Here is a 23,099-nt window from a genome sequence, read left to right as displayed (position 1 = left end):
GTAGTAAATAGTTCTGATCATTTGTATAAAATAAATCATTCATTTTATATAAATATTCTCATTTTGCCATCATTAAAATCTGTGGGACAAAGTGGTTTAATATCTCTGTAATTCCTTTAAATTTAAACTGTTAACACAGGCCGAGGCTAAGATAGAATTCAGCCACACCTAACGCTTCCCTGAGAAGGCGTTTAGAAAGCAAGGGAGTCTTCTTGCACCACAAGACTCACTGGCAAGGCTTTTTAAAACTTTGTCTAAGCCTTCCACTCTCCCGTGACAAATGCCTTGTCTCTCTGGGAAACAGAAAAGTGTCTTTCTTTGTAACATAAAAAGGAGATACTGAATTACAAACAAAATATTTTTCCAGGTTCTTTTGTGGACTGCTAGATCTGATGGCAATACAGAAGAGTAGACTAATTCTGAATCAAAAACCAGTGGAAATCAGACACAAAATTATGTTAATGAATGGTTTTACATGTAAGTAAAACAGGTGTGAGATGAAAATTTAAATTGAAAACTCTGGGAAGTTGGATATTCTCACTCCCCATTCCTGCATGATTTATTAGTCCTGTCATTCTACTCATGCTCCTTTTTTATTAAAGAAATTAAGTAGGGTAGGGGGGAGGGAAGCAGGAATTAAATTGTGATACACAGCTATTTATTTAGCAGCTTAACTCCTAAAGTTTCCTGGGAAACAATCCTGTAAGAGAGGTCTGATTTTGTTGCTTCTTAAGGTCAAGAGCAACCCAGCTGAGTGTAACAGTGTGACCCAGTCCTTCTCTTTATATTGTCTAATTGTGACACATAGGACAAATTTTCTCCATAGGAAACTCATTTTTGTGCTCCATTCAAAACCAAACTAAGCGTCAGCCTGTCTTGTTTTGTAAAGTGGCGTGCTGCAAGAGAGCCACATACCGTGAACAGAAACATAGGCACTACCGGATACATCTTGGTGATTTGTAGTGTTTGTGAGAAAACAAACATACAGAGAGAACTGTGCACACCCACATCGACAAGGTCTTAGTTAACCCAGGATTCATTATGACATAGAACTAAAAAGCTTTAGAGCAGCTTTTTTTGAGGTGAACCATTAATTTTTAATAGACATTAATACACTCAAACTTGAGTATGTGTGGTGTGTGTTTGTTACTCTCACCATTCTCTGCAATGACACTGGAATTCCCATTTTACCCTTTTGGTTGTATTTGCCCAGATTCTTATGTGGTGTTGCCATGCTCTAGTATCTGCACTATCCAGTCTGTTTTCTAACTAACTTACTAACTTACTGGACTAGATACCACCCTTCTGCTTTCTTTTTTTTCAAAGGTCTTTTTAAATTATCTCTTCCCAGACAGTTTCTTAGTGACGTCTAATGTCTAGAGCGCTTTGTTTATCTTGAGGGAAAAAAAGGCAGATTCATCACAGGATTTTTTTTTTTTTTTGCTTTCAATACTACTACAGTAAGTTAATTTGTACAATACTATGACCAGAAGGTAAGGTGTTTATCTGAAAATGACCATGTAATGGTTTTGAGGGCATAGAGAACGTAAGGTTTTTTCTCACATGTATGTTTTCAGCCTAAGGTATGCAGAAGTAAAATAATTTTTTTGAGTTAAGACTTCAGCTGAACAGGCAGAAGTCATCTTTTTAATTCAGAATAACATTACCAGGACATAGGCATTGGGATTGCATAAAAAATTAAATTCCCACTTCAGGTTTAGAATACAACGCCTCACATAGTAGCTTTCCTCCATCGTTTTGCATATAATGAAGGCTTTTATGTATTTTCTTCCTCTTTCTCATTTATTTGGTACTTAATGATTCAGAAAAACTTCTGCACTTACTATGATTCTGGTGACAAATGGAGGGTTATTTTGTGTTTACACACTCCACTTTTTTTTTTTTTAACAGACCTTCTCTCTGAGCGATGCAGTTGGAGGAAATAAAAAGTAGAGTATTTTCTCTTTACATAGACTTGTACTTCTGGGTATGACATAAAGAGAATCTACTGAGATACTGAAGTTATATATTGCCTCCTTACCCAAACAGGATGTATTTATATGAAAGCTGCATTGTATTAAGCACTTGTCAAACAGTGCCTAAAATAGTAAAACAAAAGGTGAAAAAGGTCCTTTGCTAAGAAGCTTAAAATGTAATTGGGTGACTTACTGGTGTGCAAGGTATGCCTCACTGCTCTGTCAGGTGTACCCTTAAGTTTTAGGTAATAATAGGCTTGGTTTAAGACGTGGTGGTTTGATATTTTGGCAAATAGGGGTAGATGTGTGATGAAAAATGACCCATGCATAGGTGTGCTTGAGCCAAGAAAATTTTGAGAACAACTTGTCTGGTTAATGCAAGATGCCGTGAGTGGCTCTAACAAAAAGAAGCCGCCTGACATGTCCTTGCCTGCTACATGCTCTCTGAGCTCTGACAGAGAAGGGTTTGTTTTCCTTGTATTATAGAGCAAGGTCTCGTGTGTAGGAGGAAAGAAGGATGTTTCTCTGCATAATGTGTTGTACTTCCAGACCTTTCTCCATACAAATTTGGCCTCAAGTGAAAGTGGACCATCACAATAGTTGCAGAGGAATCTCAGACAATATCATGGATAGCAGACAGAGAAAAGACAGGATCTAGATCTTTTGTACAGGAAAAAAGTCAGGTGTTGAAAAATGGCCTGAAAGGGCCTGTATGCAAGAAAAAGGGGAGGATTCCCTAGGCACACATATGGGTGGCAGAGAAAATGGGTATGCTCCTGGTGGCAACTGAAGGTGGAAAGGAGTGGGGAGAGTCTAGGAAGGAAGGCATAAATTCTTTCATTAAAGAAGCACCCAGGAGGGGGTTTTAGAAAGAAGATTTCAGAGTTATCGAAGAGCGCAAGGACTTGATTATATAAGTTTCTTTTGAAGATGAGATTATTAATGAAGACAGAGCTGAGGGTTCTCTGCAAATTACAGTGGGTATGTCTGCAGTGCTCTATGGCAAATACTTGATCTAGCATCAAACAAAGTAATCTTTCTGTGAAAAGATAGCAAGGGCATAATCAGTGAAGAATGCTCCATTTGCCAGTTTTCATCAATCATTAGTCAGCCTTTCTTCTTTCCAGTTTTGTTTTCTTCTGGTTTTGCCTTGCTCAGCTCCAGGCCTTTATTCAGCACAGTGCAGTTGCAGTGGTGCCCCAGCAGAAGTTTATGTGTTGAGGAGTTTCCTGAACTGCATCTGCCATAAACATTCCAACTTTACCACCTGGAAGGGTTCCAAAACAGAGATCCTCAAAAACACAGTGCAGCTGGTCTGAGAGATAATAGCCAAATGAGTATAGCTGTCTGCAAGAAATCAGGCACAGGGTTTTGGCTTTGAGCCATCTGTCCTTGTATAGTTTGAAATGTGAATCAAATTCATTAGGCTGTTTTTGCCATGCTAATGAAATGGTCTTGCTCAAGGACTAATGGAGACAAGAAATCTGTATGTAATGGCCACGGAGGTCCTGGATTGTGGTATGGGTTACTGTGTACTCCATTGTAACTATGACTGCATATCAGCATGTAATGTTTCTTTCTTTTAATTGTATTCTTAATGATTGATGTGCAGCAAATACACAGTGCTGATACTCAAGAACAGATGTTTTTCTTTCTAGGAACTTTGCTTCTTTTGCAGAGTCAATCAACCAGTTTTCCTGGAGTCAGGGTGACTGCAGGTGTGTGATCATGCAGCATGATGTGGGAGCATTTCTCTTAACTAATTTTGAGATAGTGCGTGGATATAATCAAACTCTTCTGGTACAGTGAACTTGAGTACTGTGTTGATTAAATAGGCAGGACTGGGTTTATACTGTAGGGTCTCGCTTAGACAAAGTTGACAGAAATGAAGTAATTGTTAACATTAAAGTTAGTGAGTGAGATGAGAAGGATTTTATGTGTAAGTTACTGTAAGTAACTTTATGTGTAACTGTAAGTACAATTCACATCCAGTGGAAATACTCTGCAGACACAACAGATTTTATTGTAGTTCTGTGTTGAGGTCAGGCATATTTCTTTTTATCAGGAAAAGGACTGAAAATGTTCCCCTGAGATGCAGATGCTTTCCAGAGTTCCCAAATAAATAAGGAACAAAGTCAGTGCAGTAACCACTGAAGAGACAGAGGATGCTGCTCACCAGCAGCCTGGGCCGCTCTTAGCACATTAAGTGCTGTACTGTGCTGAGAGCCTAGTGAAATGGTTTCAATATGGCTGATCCTTCTTTCCCACTGACAGTTTAGGACCTAGTCCCTATAAATGCAAAATTAAACACCATTTCTGCTCACAGCACATTATTTTAATACATCTGCTACAATCCTTAAATTTCCTTGTTTTGCTTTTTCCTATCAGAATCTGCATTCCCCATCTTTTATTTTCATTTTAACTTATTAAAAAGGGAAGATCACCCCTATCTCTCTCTTGTGGAGAGGATGATAGAGCACATTCAGTGTACAGTCAGTTTGTGACCCTTTAGGCATTATATTGGGGCTGTTCAAGGGTGAGCATTTAGAGGAGAAAATGTGAATCTGATTAGGTGTAAAAGATGTGCCCTGCTTTCTTTGAAAAATAAAAGCAGACCTACAGCAATAGAAGCAGCAAAAGAAACCACCTTGCCACAGCACTTCTCCTGTTTCTAGCCAGAGCTGCTCTGTCTGCTTGGTTTTGATTACTTTGAATTGGGATTACAGCCTGTGGGTATGAGGGCACTAGCGTGATCCTTAGGAACACTCACATCTATTTTTTATTTTCTGCTGATTTCATTACGAATAATGAAATTTTGGAGCCTTGCTTCTCACGAAAACCAAAAAGTCCTTAAACCAGAAGAAAAAGTGAGCCCTGCCTGTGAAAATCCCCGTCTCTGTGCCCCGTTTCCTCAACTCTTGGGAATGAGAGAGGGGGTGATGGACGGCAGCCCACGGCACTGATGCCACGCTCCTTCCTTGGTACGGAGGAGGCTCCGGCGGAGAAGCACGAAGGATCCAGCGGCTGCGGGCAGCCCAGCGCCTGCCTTCGCCTCTTCCCTGATGCGGCGAAGGAGCGAGCCGACGGCCTCCCTCCCTCCCGCTGCCACATTCCCCACCAAGGCAGTGGGCGAGGAGGTGGACGTGCTCTGGGGGTGGACGGAGGCCCGGGGCAGCCGTGACTCCGGAAGAGCGAAGCCCACCTGAGTTAGGCGGACCGGGGGTGCTTTCGAGGGAATCCAGAAGCTTGGCTGCTTCCGACCGCGTTGTGCCCGCGCTCGCGCGATCCCGGTTCTCCGTTTCACAAAGTGCTGAGCATAGCCCGCCCCAGCGCCGCCCGCGTGCCCAGGCTCACGGGGGGAAGCAGCATCTCTGCTGCCATCCCTCGCGGAAAATCGACCAGCCTTCGGAGGCCAGAATTTCCGCAACAGGAGAGGCTGGTTAACCCCGAGCCCCGAGCAGGCACGGGAGCGCTGGGAGCTGCCCGGCGCGGCGCGTGGCCCGGCACGCCTGGAGCCAGCGTGGTACCGCCCACAGGCCCGCTCTCATTGGCTGAGGGAAGTGCCCATCCTCTCGAGCAGCCAATCGGGCTCCCCCAGCTCCGCGCGGCCGCCGTGGCCGTATTAAGATGCGCGGTCCACCCCTCTCTCGGTTGGGTGGCCGTGACTTCAGCGGTCCCCTTAAGGCGGCTTGGGTGTAGGCCGATAAGTCTCTGGAGCCAGGGACAAGCACGGTGAGAGGCTGTGGGGGAGGAGGTGCAATGACCCTGGGCTCGGGGAGGCTCTCTGCGGGAGCGGCTGAGGAGTGGCTTCCTCGGAAGGGTTGTTCCGGCGCTTCGTCGAGGGGAAGGGTAGTATTTTGCACCCCTGGGCAGGCAGTGGCTTCCTGAGAGGGTCGTGGCGGTGAGGAATCTCGTGTGTGCGTGTTGATGTGTTTGTGTGCGAATCGTTGCTCCGCGCAGGCAGCAGCCCGTGTTTGCGTGCGCCCGGGAGGTGCTGCCCTACTTCTGGGTGAGCCTCTCCGTGCTCTGGGAAGGCCGAGAGACGCAGGTGCACCGTACAGGGACCTTATAAAGGGCCACAGCAGGAGCCCTGGAACTTCTGGTAGTTTGACCTTAAAACTGTGCTTGGCCAAAAGCTCTGCCGGTGTAAGATATTACGTTAGCAGTGTACGCTGCTGTCCTATGCTCGTGTTTCTATTCTACTGTAGAATGGTTTGCGTTGGAGGGGACCTTAAAGAAGGGACCTTTCCAGCCGCACTGCTATGGGCAGGGACACCTCCAACTAGAGCAGATTGCTGAGAGCTCTAACCAGCCTGGTCTTGAACATCTCCAGCGGTGGGGCATCCACAGCTTCTCTGGGCAACCTGTTTCAGTGCCTGTGTGCTGGGTTCAGGTCTGCTGTCTGTAGCCTCCTTGCTATCCCAGGGATTTCAGTAGATTTCTTCACATTAAAGCTATGGTAATTGTAGTCTAAACAAATCTGGGGGAGGAAATCATATCCCCGGGCATCTGGGAGGCAAGAAACCTTCTCTTGTTGGAAAGGCAGGAACTGTTTGTTCACATCTTGGGAGAAGAAATTTGGTGGCTTTCCCAGCGCATACAAGAGGTGTGTGTTAAAATTTCTTACAGCTCTGAGAGGAAATGATGGTTGGCATAGCCATTTGCAGTTGTGATCCCTTCCTGTGAGTGCTCGGTGTTTATTCTTTCTCTGCAGGTAATCAGACAAGAGTGTGTGGTGGCCTCTATATAAAGCAGCTCTTGAGTCTGTGGTGGAATTTGTGTAGGCTATTCCTTTGCCATAGGAAAGGTGAGTAAGATTATTTCCATGTGTTGCTCTAAGGCTTTCCAGCTTAAATGCTTCCATAAGTGGACTGATATTTAAAACAACTCTCTAACTGCCAATCCTTTCTAAATTTGTTTGATGCTATGTTTTATGTAACTGAAATGGAGTTCATGGTCTTCAGATGATATTAGGCCTTTGTATAACTTTTTAAATATTCATTAAGTTTTTTATAGTTTTTGGCCAAAAGTACCAACCAGACTTGTGCACCTCCTCTAATGTTGGGCCTTGGTTTTTTGGTTGGGTCTTAATTTGATTTTGTGAAATATCAGTCTGTTCCTGTAGATAATACCTTATTGTTCAGACTAATTGATTGTATCTGCAGAGATACTTTTCTCTGGGACTATTTTGTTTGTAGTAGTTCATGCTATGGACACCTGTAATTTTTTAATCATATCTGTGGGACGTTGGAGAAAGCATTTCCATCTAAAGTCAGAGTGGTTTATCTGACACTTGTTTTTGTTATAAACCTGGGATCTTAAAAGGTGTAGTTTAGTTTTGTGTGTGATGTGACATGACACTTGAATCCTAGCAATAGTTGATTTCTTTGCTTAATGTGCAACTGATTGTTATGAGTGGAAAAAATGGAGCATGCAGGGGGTTTTGTCTGAGATGTTCCATACCATACACAAATTTTGCCCCTACCCCCTTGCATGAAGTAAGACTTTTCTTTGTATTTATTAACTGTCTATTGTGTGTCAGACAATACGTCATTATATTCTGTAAAAAATCTCAGTCCTCAAAGGCTTTTTAATTCTGAAGATGTACCATTAGGCAGAAATTAAAACTGGGGAGATTTTGCATAGTGTCCTTTGTGAGATGAAATTAGGACAATTAAGGTGCTGTTACAGTCAAGATTAAATTACTGAGTCTGTTAATTAAGTGAGCTTTTCTAGACACTTTTTGAAAGTCTGGTAACAATGAGCGCTAATATTGTGCTGGGTGTTTCCCAAAACCCAGCATGCAATGGGCCTATCCCATCCTGCTGACCTGATTCAGGGTCACAGTGGGCCTGGATTTGAGACACTTGGAGTGTAATTGAAGCAGCTAATTTGATGGGAGCTCCCTTAAGTGTGTCTCTTATGGATATCTAGTCTAGGGTTGGATGTGCAGAAATTGGACCTCAGTCTCCCAGTGCTCATGGTTTTAAAAGCTCTTAATATTCATCTGAATATACAGCAGTGCCTCCAGTGTGTAGAGCTTTATTTTTATATTTTTTCCCCCCTACTCTGTCCATTGCAATCTAGCCTGTTTCTCAGGTCAGAGTGATCAGGTGGGTCTTTGAGTTGCAGTGCTGTGTTAGATGGACTTTTCTGGCATCGCATAATCTACTTAGAAGATGTTTGACCACCTTGCAGACCCTTTTGACCAGTGGTCAAAATGTATCTCTCGCTGAAGACAGTCCAGGGGTAGTGTTGCTTGGTCAGCAAGAGCAGAGCAAGGTACTGTTAGACGTTATGAATGCATACCTCTTATTTACTGAGGACAACAAACAGGCCTTTTTTGCCTACTGCAAAAGTAAAAACATTAATCCTGGTCCTTGAGAAACTGGCATTGTACTTCATAGGCAAAAGAGGAACAATATATTTGAAAGTCAGGAAGGGGATGGAATAATTTGTGAGGTCACTTCTAGATTCAGTGAAATGAGAACTTGCTAGCTGTATATTGCATCCCAGAGTGTATGTGTTGTCACACTTGAGTGTGGAGGAATGATGGAGGAGGTGGCCTGCAGAAAAATCAGCCAGAGACTGGAGCAGGACAGGATGGGGTTATGAGGCAACATATTATACAGAGCCATTTCCAGTTCTGCAGTCCTGCTCTCCAGCTCCTCTGGCTGAGGGCCACAGTTGCTGTCTGTGCCTGCATTCCCTCAGAGCCAGCGTGGATCTCAGAAGACCTTGTGTGCTTGAGCTCCATGTGTCACTTCTGAGTTCACTGATGAGAGTGAGATCTGCTTCTCTGGCAGCCTGTGATACTGAGTCAGGCTCTGTTAAAACACTTGAGTGAAACTTGTAGCCTGGAACAGCTTGTACAAATCTGCTCCTAAGTACTTGGTTAAGTGGGCTAGTTGCAACAAGCTGGGTGGAGTATGGTGCTTCTCTTCCTACACGAGAATGGGAGGAATTCAAAACCAGGAGGCTTCAAATGTAAAAACATACTCAGCAAACACTTGTTTCTTTGGTTGTTCTGATTCTGATAGTTGTTTACTTTTTGCTGACATATTATGCATTATCTGTGGGATGTTTGATGTATCTGTCTCGTGTTTTTGTCCAGATCATCACTATTAGATGCCAGACCAAGTTGCCAGCTGTGCTAAGCTGCAAACAAAATGTCTAAGTATAGGCTTATTCTCTTAAGACATGGGGAAGGAGCCTGGACCAAGGAGAATCGCTTCTGCAGCTGGGTGGACCAGAAGCTGAGCAGTGATGGGATAAAGGAAGCTCAGAACTGTGGCAAACACCTTAAAGCACTGGGATTTGAGTTTGACCTAGTCTTCACCTCTGTACTGAGCCGCTCCATCCAGACTGCATGGCTGATCCTGGAAGAGATGGGCCAAGAGTGGGTCCCCATTCAGAGTTCCTGGCGGCTGAATGAGCGTCACTATGGTGCACTGATCGGGCTCAACAGAGCAGAAATGGCTCTGAATCACGGGGAGGAGCAAGTAAAAATATGGAGGAGAAGCTATGATGTTACCCCACCTCCCATATCTGAATCTCACCCTTACTATGAAGTGATATACAATGATCGCCGCTATAAATGCAGTGATGTCTCTCAGGATAATCTCCCAAAAGCTGAAAGTCTAAAAGATGTGCTTGATAGACTGCTTCCCTATTGGAATGAAAAGATAGTGCCAGAACTAAAAAGTGGCAAAATGATTCTTATCTCTGCTCATGGTAACAGCAGCAGGGCGTTGCTGAAACACGTTGAAGGTAAGAGTCTTTTTATTGGTCTACCTGTCTGCTCCTTACTCCGTGGCTTGGAGTTTTATATCTTGTTCTGTAATGTGTGTTACTTATCTGGGCCAGGATGTAATGTTTCTAGTCTCCAAGGAGTAAATAAAAAGTTGAGCATGAATCAAACTGGGGCATGTGGAAGCAGGGAGAATTAGTTAGGTTAAAGTATTTAAGAAAAGGGCCAGATGCTTTCTTCTTGTTTCTCATTGTTCATTTGAAACTACTGTATTCAAACTAATTTTGTGGTTGGTCTAGATAGATAAAAACTCTTCAGGCTCAATTATTTTTTGATTTATTCAGTTGTTTTGTCAGGTTTGAAATCATCTGTTTATTAAACAAGCATTGCTGTAACACAGTAGAATAAAAAGTGATTGACTTGGTTTGTGGAAGATCTTCTATAGTATTACCGTGGTGCATCACTTTTGAGGCTTCATTCCTCATAATTTTTTACTTAAAAGTTGTGTACCAGAGAGTTCTGCAGAGAGTAGGTGCTTGCTAAAGCTTTTTTCCCAATATGGAAAACGCATACCAGTAAACAGCCAAGTTGGTAGTTTAACATAAGGTTGCTTATTTATGTTTGCATTGGGAGATACCATTAAAGGCCATCTGCTCCAACCCCCTGCAATAAACAGGGACATATTCGACTAGATTAAGTTGGTCAGAGCCTATCCAAACTGGGCTTGAATGTCTCCACAGGGATGGAGCACCTGCTATCTCTCTGGTGAACGTGTTCCAGTGTTTTACCAACCTCATCATAAAATTTTTCATCCTTATATCTAGTCTGAATCTACTGTCTTTTATTTTAAAATCATTACCCCTTGTCCTATTGCAGCAGACCCTGATAAAAAGTCTGTACTCATCTTTTTTAGAGGCCCTCAGGAGCCTTCTCTTCTCCAAACTTAACAACCCCAAGTCTCTCAGCCTTTCCACATAGGAGATGTGCTTCATACCTCTAATCATTTTTGTGGCCCACCTCTGGTCCTGCTCCAGCAGATCCATGTCTTTCTTGTGCTGAGGATCCCAGAGCTGGGCTTGGAAACATCTTATTTGGGAATTGACTTAAAGATAAATCACTTCCTATTCATTGTTAGATTCTTCCCCCCTCCTTCTTCTTTCATCTCATGGCTTCTAGGTCATCCTAAACTGGAAGATGGAATATATTAGATTAAATAAATCTCCTCTGCCCACAAAGAAATTATGTAATTTAAGTTTAGTGATTATATATGTGTTAATAGAGCCTACTGGAGTTGTAGTTGCAAGTACGCACAGACTGGATTGTGTCTACTCAATTTTTTTTTTTAGTTATGAAATCTTTTGTTATGTGCCCCTATGGCTCTGACTGCTGAGTACCTTTTGCATTTGCCCATGTTGGAACAGTGAGGACAGCTGATGCTGTAGCATAAATCAGACACCTGAGAAATGAATGGCTTCTGGAACTAGAAAGGCTGTGAGTCCCGGGGTCCAGGATGAAGGAGGAATGCTGGTTCAGTCAGTTCCACTTTTTTCTCAGAGGTGGTTGTCCACACTGTGAAATGATAAAAATTGCAAAGGAAGAAGGGAGAGGGGGAACTACAACCACAGTGTCTCCTCTGCACCCCAAGAACTGAACCAGTTCCATGAAACTATAATGGACAGGCCCTTTGGGGGTGAAATGCTGACAGGTGACCATGGCTTCAGCAGAGCCCCTGGGCCACATTCTGTGCAGGCATGCACTGAGGCTGAAGCTGACAGCACCAGGAACTGGTAAAGGTTCCTTTGGAGTTAGTATGGACTCTTTGCTGCATTAAGGTAGAGAGCAACAATGATGCAGAACTTTTCTTTGGGACAACTGTTAAACCTTTTCTAGGACTGCCCACACTCAACCAAAGTAAAAAAGCTATGTTTTGTCTGTCTTACAGTGCTTGACCCTCCCAGCATATGCTTGCACAGGGAAATATGAGAAATCCTTGGCAGAGGATCTTCTGTTGACTAAGGACTGTCCATCAGCTACCCCAGAGAAGCATTGCCAGATACCTGCTGGCTCTCCTGCTGTTTATGTAGTGGAGATTGGATTACTGAAGAACTGGCCTGAAGGGTAGCATGAACAGAGACCCCTATTATTTCAACCTGCTTATTTTTTAATGATTATTATTGTTTTTAATTTTACTTTTTATTTAAGAGCTCCTTAGCTGGGTCTAAGAGTTCCTTGTCTGCATTGCTGGCTGTCCCTCCCCTTCTCTCCTGAAAGGTTGTGAGTTACTTTGGAGTCTTGCTGGAGTTGGACCTGATTCAAGAATGCTTAAAGTTTTGCAGTCTACTGTATTTATAGCATCCAATGTGAAATGGACTTTGTGAATTTTTTTTATAAGCTTAGTATATCCTATACTTGAGTGGAATTTTCTAGGCCTCTCTAGCTTAGCTGGAACCATTTTTCTTTCTTTTTTTTGGCATTTTGAAAACTGGGCTCCAAATGCTTCAAGCAACAATCCTTCATGACTACATGACTACTTGAATGGTTTAGTCATAGAGTTAACTTTAAGTTTCTAAGCTACATCTTCCAAGATGAAATGGCAGTAAATATGAATGTTTTCATTCAGTTTGGTCTGATGAAACAATTCTAAGTGTTTCACTCTGATTTCTTTTTTTTTTCTGAAAGACTTCAGAGTATCCTTGAAGTTATTATTTCAAGGAGGTATTTTTTTGGAAAAGGCCTGCGATACTCCAAAAATAGTGAAGAGCTGGAAATGGAGTTCTGCTTGCATGCAGTCATCAGAACAGAGTATTGTGCTAACAATGGGTTTGGATTTTGGTCTTGTTTTCTCAGTGCACAGAGGAGGGCCATCATTAAGGTGTATGCAATGCCTATAGGATTTGCCATGCTAAATATGCATCCTAGATGCACAGGATATATTTACAGCTGACTTACTTGTTCCTTGGAGGAATAGTTTTCTCTTTATCTAATAACTTGTGTTTCAGATTGGAAATCTTTTAGCAGTATCCCATTGTGAAGACATTAGTGTAATACTTTTGACCACCTTGCCCTGTTTGTATTGAAGTACTAACTGGAGACCCAGTCCAATGGACTGAGTTACCAGGTGACTTAGTGGGCTGTCTCAGCTTCTTTCTTTCCTCCCAACCATTTGATCCTGAGGACTGGTCTTCTCAAGTACTTCAAGACAGGTCCTGTGGAAGGCCTGATTCTTAGAGTTTCCAACCTGTTGAAAGGTTGTCATCTCTTAGATATGGTGTGGTGCTCACTGAGCCTTGTCATGCTCAGGCTTAAAAACAGAGGAGAGGAGTTACCTGGTCTCTTGAAGATGCAGATGTTGCAATCACTAGGCTTAACTGGTTGTCACAGAGCTGGGACAGATCTCTGGAACTGGGCTTGCAGGTAGAATGTGGTGACTGTGAAGGCCTCATGCTGGTTTTGTCGGTTTGTGGCAGGGAGAGCAGTAGAGCAGTGCCCTCAGGATTTTGCTTTCTTGCACTACTCTGAAGTGTGATACTTGTGCAGTATATTCTAGTGGTTTACATGCTGGAGCTACACATTGTGCAACCCGGTGTGGATTGTGTTGAGGGCTTCTTAAGATTATTTTACTGCTGCTTGACTTTCTTAAGGAAATACTACTTATGTGCCTGTGGTGTCTGAGTGCAGTTACAGAAAACAACTTGAGATCTAACAATTCAATGCTGTTGAAATGAGGTGGTCTTGTTCTCACTGTCATCCATCCCAGTCTTTTCTGTGTGCTTCTGCTGCTTATTTCTTGTGAGCTTGTTGAGCCTTTTTGCAAGTTAACTTGGCCTGTATTTTGGCCATTGCTGAGCAGTGCTCCCAGAGCATCAAGGCTGTCTCTCCAGCATTGTCCCCCAGTAAGCTATTCCTAAGTAAGATATTCCTAACCATAGGATGTCTGCTCAGCAGTCAAAGCTAAGAAAAAGGAAGAGGGTCATTTGTAATGACACAGGAGCAACTACTATGATACTGAAGCCCTAATTAGTGGGAATAGATTGAACATCACCTGCTAATAGGAAGTACAGAATAAATCCTTTGTTTTCCTTCACTTCTGTGCTTGGCCTTTGCTTGTGCTTTAATAAACTGCTTTTCTCTTGACCCAGAAGTTTTTTTCCTATTTCTTCTCCTCTCCCATCCTGCTGGGGAGGGGTGTGATAGAGCAGCTTTGTGGGTACCTGGTATCCAGCCAGGGTCAACCTCCCATAATTCTTTTTGGTGCCCTACTGTAGCCCCCCGCTACCGAAACCTTGCCATGCAAACCTAATATAGATGTGGCAAATCTTGGCAGACATAAGGATGAAAAAAATGTAGATGATATGCTGCAGCCATGGTTGTAGCCCTCCATCTTCTTTCTTTCCTTAAAATCTGCACAACAAGCTAACATTCTGTAAAGACCAAAGGCCAGATTCTAACACTGCTTACTTCCCTCCTCTGCCTTGTTGAAGTTAGGTTCTCCTTAGCCTATAGGAAGGACAGAAATTGGCTCTGAATATTTAACTTACTAGGGTAAAGCTTCAGTATTTTCATTAAGCATGTGGGAATGATGCTATGATTTGCATCTCAATTACAGAGCACTAGTTCTAGAGGAAGTCCACTGTGGCTGAATTTATGCATATGATCTTCTGTGTTTTATTGAATGAATCATCTGGCCTCAAGTGTAGTTGGCATGCAGGGGAAGAGGGGTGTAGTTATTCTCAATAGCTGATGTGGTTTTTGTGTTGCTCCAACCAGAAGAATAGAAGGAAGGAACTTGGTAAGAGCAGGTGAGAGGGAAGGAGAAGCTGAACCAGCCTTTATAGAAGCTGGCTGCAGGTGCTCAAAATCAGTCCTCTGTAAGACTTTCCAGGTTATGAATATTTCAAAGCACTTCCTGGGCTATCAGATAAAGGTGAATTCTTAAAGTTGCACTGAGATATTTCTGGTCTCTGTGGGTTTGATCACTCAGTTCAATTAAATGGAGTGTAAGTCAGCTGGGAAAGAATTCTGAATGGGATTTTCAATGGTCTTTTTTGTAATTATTGCCGCACCAAATTATTACAATGTTCATGTACCAAACTGCTTCCTGCTGTTCAGCTGCTGTTAAGGGACAGTGTTTAATAGGTGACTGTGAGAGAACATGGGAGATGTCCACTTGAGGAATGTAGTTGCTCAGTCAGCATTTTATCTGGGATCCTGAGGAAGTCATCCCAGGTATTTCAGTAATGCCAGTGGGTTGTCACGGCTGTAAGTAGGTAGGACCAGGGTTTTAAACCTTCTTGGGTAAAGACTGCTTCTAGCAACCCTTCAGCAGTGCTGAGACCCGGGCTTTGGGATTAAACTGGGGAGGGAAGAGTGTTGATTCTTCAGTGATCTTATTTCCTGTTGCACCTTGTAGTCAACAGTTGAGACCTTGCCCTCATTTCACCCTTCTTCCCTGTGAGATATGACAGGCTGTGACACAGACCGCCTTGGATGAAGTGGAAGAAAAGGTCAGCTGGTTTGAGTTACAGCATATGAAGTAACTGGATAGCAGTTGGCTTGCAGTTGCAATGGGTGGAGTGTGAGCTGTAAACCCTTCACTGGTCTCCTGGCCTCCTGGGCTGGCGAACTCTCCCTGCAACAGAAGAGTTTGTGTGACAATCCCGCTCAGCTTCTTGCTTCCTGACGAAGAGAAATGTTTTACAAATACTCTACTTGTGCTGAGATAAAACCACAGGATGCTGTTGTTTCTTTAGAATTTTCTTCTGACTTCAGCTTGTGTTTCCATACTTCTGGCTGTGAGGCAACACTTCTGTAGGAGGAAAAATCCTGAGAAAGCCATTGTGCTTGCTGCAGCATGTTTATCCTAGACTGCACTGTTTTGCTTTGTAAATCAATACTAGCTGACATTTGTGGTCACTTTGTGTTCTGTAAAAAACCAGTAAAATGCATTTCTGAATCAGTGTAGCTACAGCTAGTTTTGTTTATTCCACTCCAGAGGAAAAACCTTTTAAATATCATAGGTCATGACCACATATGAGTTGCCTGAGCTGTCCTGCATGACTTCATCTGCTTTATGTATATACAAATGGTTTAGTCTGGGAGGCTGAATCTGAGAGCTGGACAGAACACTTCTTAGGCACAGATTCTCTGTAGATACATGGTGACATGTATGTTGTTAAAATCTGATGTTTAAGAATCCTTGGTTTACAAAACAAGCAAACTGCCTGAGCTCTTATTTCAAAGTCCTTGAGAATTGTGCTTATGCTTGGTAAGCAAACTCAGTATTTTTCCTGTTTATTTCTGTGATGGTTTAAAATTTTAGATACTCCTTGAGTATCTGTAGGTCTAATTCTTTGGCCTACAACAGCTGAGTATCCCTTGTATGCAAGGATTGCTTAAATTGTCACAGTGTGAATTTTTTTAAAGGACTGATGTTCAATATTGTAACAACGTGTAAGTTTTTTGAAAGGGTTTATTTCTGGTGCTCCATGCCTTTCTGAAACTCAGGGCTAACCTAAGTGCTTGTGATAATCTAAGCAAGAGTAGATCACTGCAGAAGTTGCATGCTTGTGTAGTCTTTCTACCTCATGATTAGTTCTGGTTTTTCTGACCTGTTGTTGTCCTACTGTGGCTGAGTGGCTTCACTAGTGTGGGTTTTCTTGTTAATGTGCTGGCTCTGCTTTTCCACCTAATGTAAAAATCACTGGTAAATTTGCACCCATGTATTCTGAGAACCATCTGTTTTGTCATCTGATCAAGGGAATGTTTTGTTGGTGCACCTTGGTCTAGTTTATGTGGTGTCATTGCTTAAGAAGCTTGATTGTGTGCATTTTCTAAGTGTGGATTGCTCAAAGCTGTCCTGCTTTACAACAGCAGGCTGCTGCTGTGGCCTCAGTACTTCTACAAAGGGGAGGAAAAAAGAAATATTGACATACCCAGTGACACTAACTTTCTTTTGCCCAATTGTCTATGAAAATATCTTTAGCAATCACTGCTTCTTTATGCAACTATTTAGACCTTCTGTGAAAACTTTATTAGGATGTTTGGTCTCAAAATTCAGTTGGAGTCTCTGGAGACTTTTGTGTTTGATGTAAAAGTAACCAGCCATTTCATTGAGATCAGGGCCTTCAGAATATTTTAATTAAGCACATCTGACTAAAATAAAATTTCTCCAGGTGTACATTCTTTTAGTGAAGTGGAAAATACTCTAAGCTGTGAAGTTGACTTCTTTCCTTTTTCTTCCCCATTCCCTCGTTTGAAAGTGCAAATGAGTATCCTGTATGTAGTAATTCAGAGAAGAGTACTGTTGACACTGCTGTAAACTTGCTAATGAGAAATTATATGTAGGCAAAGAGTGATCCTTACAGTAGAAGAATTAAATACTGTCTTTTAAGACAGCTTGTGTGAGAAGCTTCACATAGAAAATTGAAGAGAAAAATTAAACTTGGTATTCTGCCTTTTTTAAGAGGCTGTGTGTATTGGTTATTTAGCAGAGGTTATTTCATGTTGGAGTAGCACATGTGGACTCTAATCATCTTTTGTGATGCATGAATTGGGAAACTGTGGAGGAGAACCTGTTGACCTCCATGTTCTGTATTAAAGGAACAGTATAGTCTCCAGGGCAATCTCTTTTTTTCACATGTGTAGGCTGAAAAAATTAAGAAACTCACTTCACCTCCATGAGAATTCTCTCCTTTAGCTGTTCCTAAAGCACTAACCAAGCTATGGCCTAGCTGGGAATTGATACTTGAGTAGCTGATGGTGTTGATGGAGTCTGGAATGTGTCCTTGACTGTTATTAAGATTATCTAATCTCAGAAATAAGGCAATAGGCAACTAGGAAGCTGTAGGTGTAACTCTGTGTTTTTCCTTTGGCAGGCATCTCCGATGAGGACATCATCAATGTTACTCTCCCCACTGGTGTGCCCATACTTCTTGAATTTGATGAGAATTTGCACCCTCTGGGCCCTCACCAGTTTCTGGGTGATCAAGAAGCTATCCAAGCTGCCATCAAAAAAGTGGAAGATCAAGGGAAAGTAAAATCTGTTGAGAAGTAAAAGGCCACTGACTAACACAGCTGTGTTCAAAGTGTGGTAGTAAGTGACAATATATGTATGACTGCTAGGTTGCACTGTGTGAATGTCTCAATTTCAGGCACTAAATAATTAGAAGGGACAATTGTTGAGTCTCAGGTTAATAGCTTAACCCTTTGCCTTTTCAAAAACTGGACTTTGGATCACAATATGAGGTTATCAGTACTGAAAACAGAAATGAAAAGATGATTCAGGTAATGGAAACTTGTAAAGCAGTCTACCCCAGATCTGGGACTGAGGATGGCCCAGTACAGGAAAAAAAGGGATGTGTTATTTTCGGCTACCAACAATCAGTCCTAATCTGTTAAAGAGAAAAGCACCAGCTTACTGGACTAATTAAGTCCAGGTTGTTATAGGTGCTAAAACTTTCTCATTGTCAAAGTGGCATCAGATAACTCTGTTATCAATGGTGATTCTTCTATGTCAGCAGCAATGACAATTTGTTCTGAATGGGTTTCCCTCAGTCTTTCAGAACACTTCCAGTTGGACAACTCTCTGCCTTTTGTTATTTTGAGTCTTCCATGGCCATGCATGATACAGAGAATTTTGTAGAGATGTTCTGTTATATATCATATTTGTCTTTTATTACAGTATATTCCATTTTTTTAAAGGAATCTAGATGGAATTCCTTTTCCTCCAAAATCTCTGCAAAGCCTAGCATGACTGCATTTTGCTGGCTTGCAGTAATAGTATCTAACTCAGACTTAAGTACACAAAAGAAGTTTCCTGCTCAGTGTTTAAATTATATTGGAGCTCTTAGTGAGGTACCTGAATACTTTTGAAACACTTCTGTAACATTTACTAGAGGTTTGATCATCCCTTAGTCAAGTTATTAGAATAATTCATTAAAACTGAATATGTGTGTATATGTGTGTGTATATATATGTGTGTATATATATATCAATAAAACTGGATATAGGACTCCCCCCCCAAGCTTTCCTGAGTTACAAAGATATCCTGATAAATATGTTTTACAGTAATATTACTGTGGCATTATCTGTATCAAATTCTCTGAAGGGCTGGAAGAGATGTATGAGGCAGGTAAGAAGTGTTACTGGGTACAGCTCATTCAGCCATTGTGCTTGTAGGGAGGGATATTCTGCCAAACCTGAGTCTGACCTTGCTGTTTTTTGGCACTGATTTTGATCAGTTCACACTGTGGTTGGGTGTCATGTAGCATGTATGGCACTCTGATGTTCTCTTTATGTACACAAGCATCAGGATAATTCCACTTTTGAAGATTTGCTCTTAGTGTTACTTGCAAATATGATACTGTTACTAAAATTTATATCTGACCCACTGTCACAACAACTGAGCATCTTGATTCTGAGCTTGCATACTGACATGGGTGTCATTTGTATGTGTGCTGTTAGAGCTGAATGTGTTCTCAGCATGGCCCAGGTACAAATATTGATGTTAATGAGAATTTCCTTGGTATGATGATAGTATAAACTTTTACAGTCCTAGGGTACGTGCTGCTTTGCAGTGAGCAGCTCTGTAACTTGCTTTGTGAGAGGATGTTTTTTTGTTTTGAGGAGAGCAATGTTGACAGTGTTTTGTGCCTCTGACAGTCTTCCTGATATGTCGAGCAAGACTTTCCAGGTCTGATGCCAGGTCAGAGTACTGTAGTACATAATTGATAAAAGATTTCTTGCTAGAAGGCAATTTCTCTTGCATGAATTATGCTTGGGCTTCTCTTTGGTTTTGTTTTTGTAGCCCCTGCAGTAGGAACAAAATTTCATGTTTCTCTTTCGAATGTAAAGCTGGTAGGTTTCCTCTTTCTTTGTACAAGAAAGGGGTTTTTTCAGTGTGGTGTGGTGGTGGTTTTTTTTTTTCCCTCTGAAATACTTTTAGCAGCTTTTCTGCTACTTTATTTGATACTGACTTACTCATTTATGGGTTTTTAGTTTTCTGAGTGTAGAGTAACTCTGAATCTTAGTTAATACTTTACAAGTCAGTGTGACAGAGTTAGATTGTTGATCAGCAAATGTTCACCTGTGAATACCCTGAGAAGGGCCACTGGCACTCAAGTGATTAAATTCTTCCCCAAACATTATATAATGTGTAAAGTTTAATATCAAGTAAGAGTTACTGTAGACTTGTAAACAAGACTAGCAGAGCCACCTGTTGTCAGTGGAAACTGCATGCATCCAGATGTGAGCATACAGGCCATGTCCATATCCCTTTGGCATTATGGTATTGTAGTGTAGAACTTCTTCAGAACTTGATGTGCAGCTGGAATATATGTGGAAATGAAACCAGCTAAACTGGGAGATATGCTCTCTCTTCCCCTTCTCTTAGAGAACCCATGCTCTCTTCTGGGCAATGGAAAGGTAAGGTAGACAAGTAAATTTGGAGAGCATTATTATATCTTGCAGCTGAATGGATAAAATTGATCAAAACATCCTTTCAAAGAGTCATGGAGAGTAACAAAAGAACGCTAATGTGATGTTTTCAGGTGATGCTGTTTTTACAATGCTGCTTGAGATGTGAATAGTGACAGTGCCCTGGGAAGTTTGACTTGATTGTGACTCCAGAGTGATGACAGAGTTTTACATGCATATCTGGCAGCAATAACACCTCGCAAAATTATCAGATGGAACCAACTGGGGATTTCATTGTGCTCCTTAAGATTATTTTAACACCTTGCAATGCTTTGTTCTGAATAACCTTTTAATTAAAATCCTGATTCATAAAACATGTATATTGAAGAACAGAAACCAACTTCCATCAACAGTGGCATAAGGATTGCTGATCTTCAGGCATAGCTACATGAGAGGGAGACATGAGAGTCTTGCTGGTGACTTTAGAGATCAGTGGTTGGGAAGCATTTTCCCCATATTTGAGTATGCCTCAAAATCCTATAAGGTAACTGATATTTTACAGTTAACATAATGGATGTGGTTAATTTGATTTGTTTATGCATTTTTAATTTGTGGTTCAGTAACAGTAATAGCTCTAGATCCTCTTGAAAACCTTTGTAAATATGGAGTAGCTGGCAGGTTCTTTCTAGCACAATAAATTAATCTGAAATAGAATTCAACTTGACTTCAGTCTTTTTTTCCTTCTACTCCCATCCCCTTTGTCTCCTTTTCAGGGCTGATAACTAAATAAAAGTGACCTTCTGTGGCAATATTATTAATATAATAAATAAGAAGTCTGCATGGACCAGGAAGACACCAATGTGATGTATAACAGAAGATCCTTTATGGAGAGAGACAAAAGCTTAAATAGTGGTTTCAAATTGTAACACGTCATAACATGTGACCTTCTTGACCAATCCCAGCAAGGCACTTCACTGCGCATGTGTTTCGCAGTCCCTGAGACTTCATTTCCCAAAATGCTCTGCTGGCATTCCTCCTGAAACCTGAAATGCTACAACCTTCAGGGTTCCACACTCCTGAAACTGTTCTTGATTGCACATCATCCTTCAATTGGGCTAAAATAGTGTTAGAGTCAACATACCTCCATGTTTACATGTAAATAATTGGGCTGGAGGGAGTACATACCTGTTCCAAAGCATGGGGACGTTTGCTTGGGAATAATGAAGATTTAGTTCCAGAACAGTGAATCTAAACAAATGCTTGCTGTTCCCCATGCTTGCTTTTCACTTTAATAAGAAGCGTTACTTTTTGATGATGTGTTTAAAATTCTAGCTTCTGGAGACCAAGTCATCCTCTTCAGTTTTCAAAGTACTCTGATGCCAAGCAGAGTTGTAACTCGAATGACAAGCACAAGGAACTGTAAGCCTGCTGAGGACTGTCTTTTGTTACTGACCTTCACACAGAAGGCCTTGGATGCTGGGGTAATGGGAGGTAGCACGAAGGTCCTAAAAGGTGAACATTCAAATAGAAGTGGGAAGACACAGCAGTGTGGCTTAAAATCAATGCATACTGAAGAAACCGATACTGGTCTTTCCAGGCAGAAAGGGACCTGTGAGTTTGGATCCACAGAAAGCTAACATGAGCCAGGAGTGTGCTCAGGTGGCCAAGAAGGCCAATGGCATCCTGGCCTGTATCAGGAATAGCATGGCCAGCAGGAGCAGGGAAATGATTCTTCCCCTGTACTCAGTGCTGGTGAGGCGTCACCTGGAGTGCTGTGTCCAGTTCTGGGCCCCTCAGTTCAGGAAAGACATTGAGGTGCTGGAGCAGGTTCAGAGAAGAGCAACGAGGCTGGTGAAGGGACTTGAGCACAAGTCCTGTGAGGAGAGGCTGAGGGAGCTGGGGTTGTTTAGTCTGGAGAAGAGGAGGCTCAGGGGAGACCTCATCACTCTCTACAACTCCCTGAGAGGAAGTTGTACCTGGGTGGGGGTTGGTCTCTTCTCCCAGGCAGCTATCAGTAAGACAAGAGGGCATGGTCTTAAGCTCTGCCAGGGGAGGTTTAGGTTGGATATTAGGAAGAAATTGTTTACAGAGAGGGTAGTCAGGCATTGGAAGGGACTGCCCAGGGAAGTGGTGGATTCTCCATCCCTGGAGATTTTTAAGAAGAGACTGGATGTGGCACTTAGTGCCATGGTCTCGTAACCACAGTGGTAGTGGATCAAGGGTTGGACTTGATCTCAGAGGTCTTGTGATTGTGTTGACAGTGAGTGGGGAATGGAGCAGATCTTTCTGAGCCATTTGTGTACTGATATTTAACACTTTGCAGTTAATGTGGCTTACAGCCAATTCAAAATTCTATTGGTGTTTTAAGGTGAATTCCATCCTTTCCCCCATTCGTCTTTTGTACTTTTCTCTGCCTTTGTAACACCTCAGACTGTTCCAGAGTTGTGTCCACTGTTTCCTGTGCTGGGAGAAAACCATCTGAAGACTGGCTTGGTTTCAGTCCGACATACTTTTTTGCCAAGGACTTTGCTTTGAACTTGCTCCACATAGCCTGAGGAGAGACTGTCTCTACCTAGTCACATTTTCAAAATTCTCACTTTGGGGGGTTTTTTAATGGAAATTTTAGTCTATGGTAAGTCTTTGGAAAGTGTCTGAATGCCAGCTGAATATTAAACTAATCTGGCTCTGCCTCCACAAGTTTATGATCACCCTGTTTCAGAGCTGATAGTTCTCAAAGTCCATAATAAATGACACCTTGTCTGTCTTCTGTGCTGGTGCTACTATCTTCTCAGTCTTAAATTCCCATGGGAAGGAAAGGAAGTTAAATGGCAACTCAGCCGCTCAAGAAGATTCAGAGCTAGGTAGGAGCAGACTAGTGATGGAAATGAAGAACTGCAGAAGGATTTGGAAAGAAGGCATCTGCCTTTGAGAGCTGTGCCAAACAGGTTTTGCTACCTCTT

The 23,099-nt window shown here is 42.1% G+C and overlaps 1 protein-coding gene across 2 annotated transcripts; it reads left to right on the top strand.

Moving 5' to 3' along the window:
• The first annotated feature begins 5,582 nt into the window (after nucleotides 1–5,582).
• BPGM (bisphosphoglycerate mutase) lies at nucleotides 5,583–20,853 on the top strand. 2 transcript variants are annotated; one of them, XM_050323390.1, is made up of 4 exons: nucleotides 5,583–5,708; nucleotides 6,691–6,783; nucleotides 9,091–9,746; nucleotides 17,601–20,853. In XM_050323390.1, exons 3-4 carry the CDS (start codon nucleotides 9,146–9,148, stop codon nucleotides 17,777–17,779), a joined length of 780 nt encoding a protein of 259 aa, XP_050179347.1. In that variant the 5' UTR covers nucleotides 5,583–5,708; nucleotides 6,691–6,783; nucleotides 9,091–9,145; the 3' UTR covers nucleotides 17,780–20,853. The 2 variants fall into 2 exon arrangements, with proteins under 2 accessions (XP_050179347.1, XP_050179348.1); XM_050323391.1 differs by lacking the exon at nucleotides 5,583–5,708 and adding an exon at nucleotides 5,886–6,582.
• Nucleotides 20,854–23,099: the final 2,246 nt, after the last annotated feature.

Source organism: Myiozetetes cayanensis, unplaced genomic scaffold (assembly GCF_022539395.1).
Source record: "Myiozetetes cayanensis isolate MyiCay16 unplaced genomic scaffold, myiCay2020 scf3, whole genome shotgun sequence".
Classification (NCBI taxonomy): domain Eukaryota; kingdom Metazoa; phylum Chordata; class Aves; order Passeriformes; family Tyrannidae; genus Myiozetetes; species Myiozetetes cayanensis.
Note: the sequence above shows the minus strand (reverse complement) of the source record. Positions and strands in the feature narration are given on the sequence as shown.

Coding starts and splice junctions, on each gene's coding strand:
- BPGM (XM_050323390.1), top strand. CDS start 9,146: ATGTCTAAGTATAGGCTTATTCTCTTAAGACATGGGGAAGGAGCCTGG. Junction 9,747..17,600: donor GTTGCTGAAACACGTTGAAG/GTAAGAGTCTTT, acceptor TTCCTTTGGCAG/GCATCTCCGATGAGGACATC.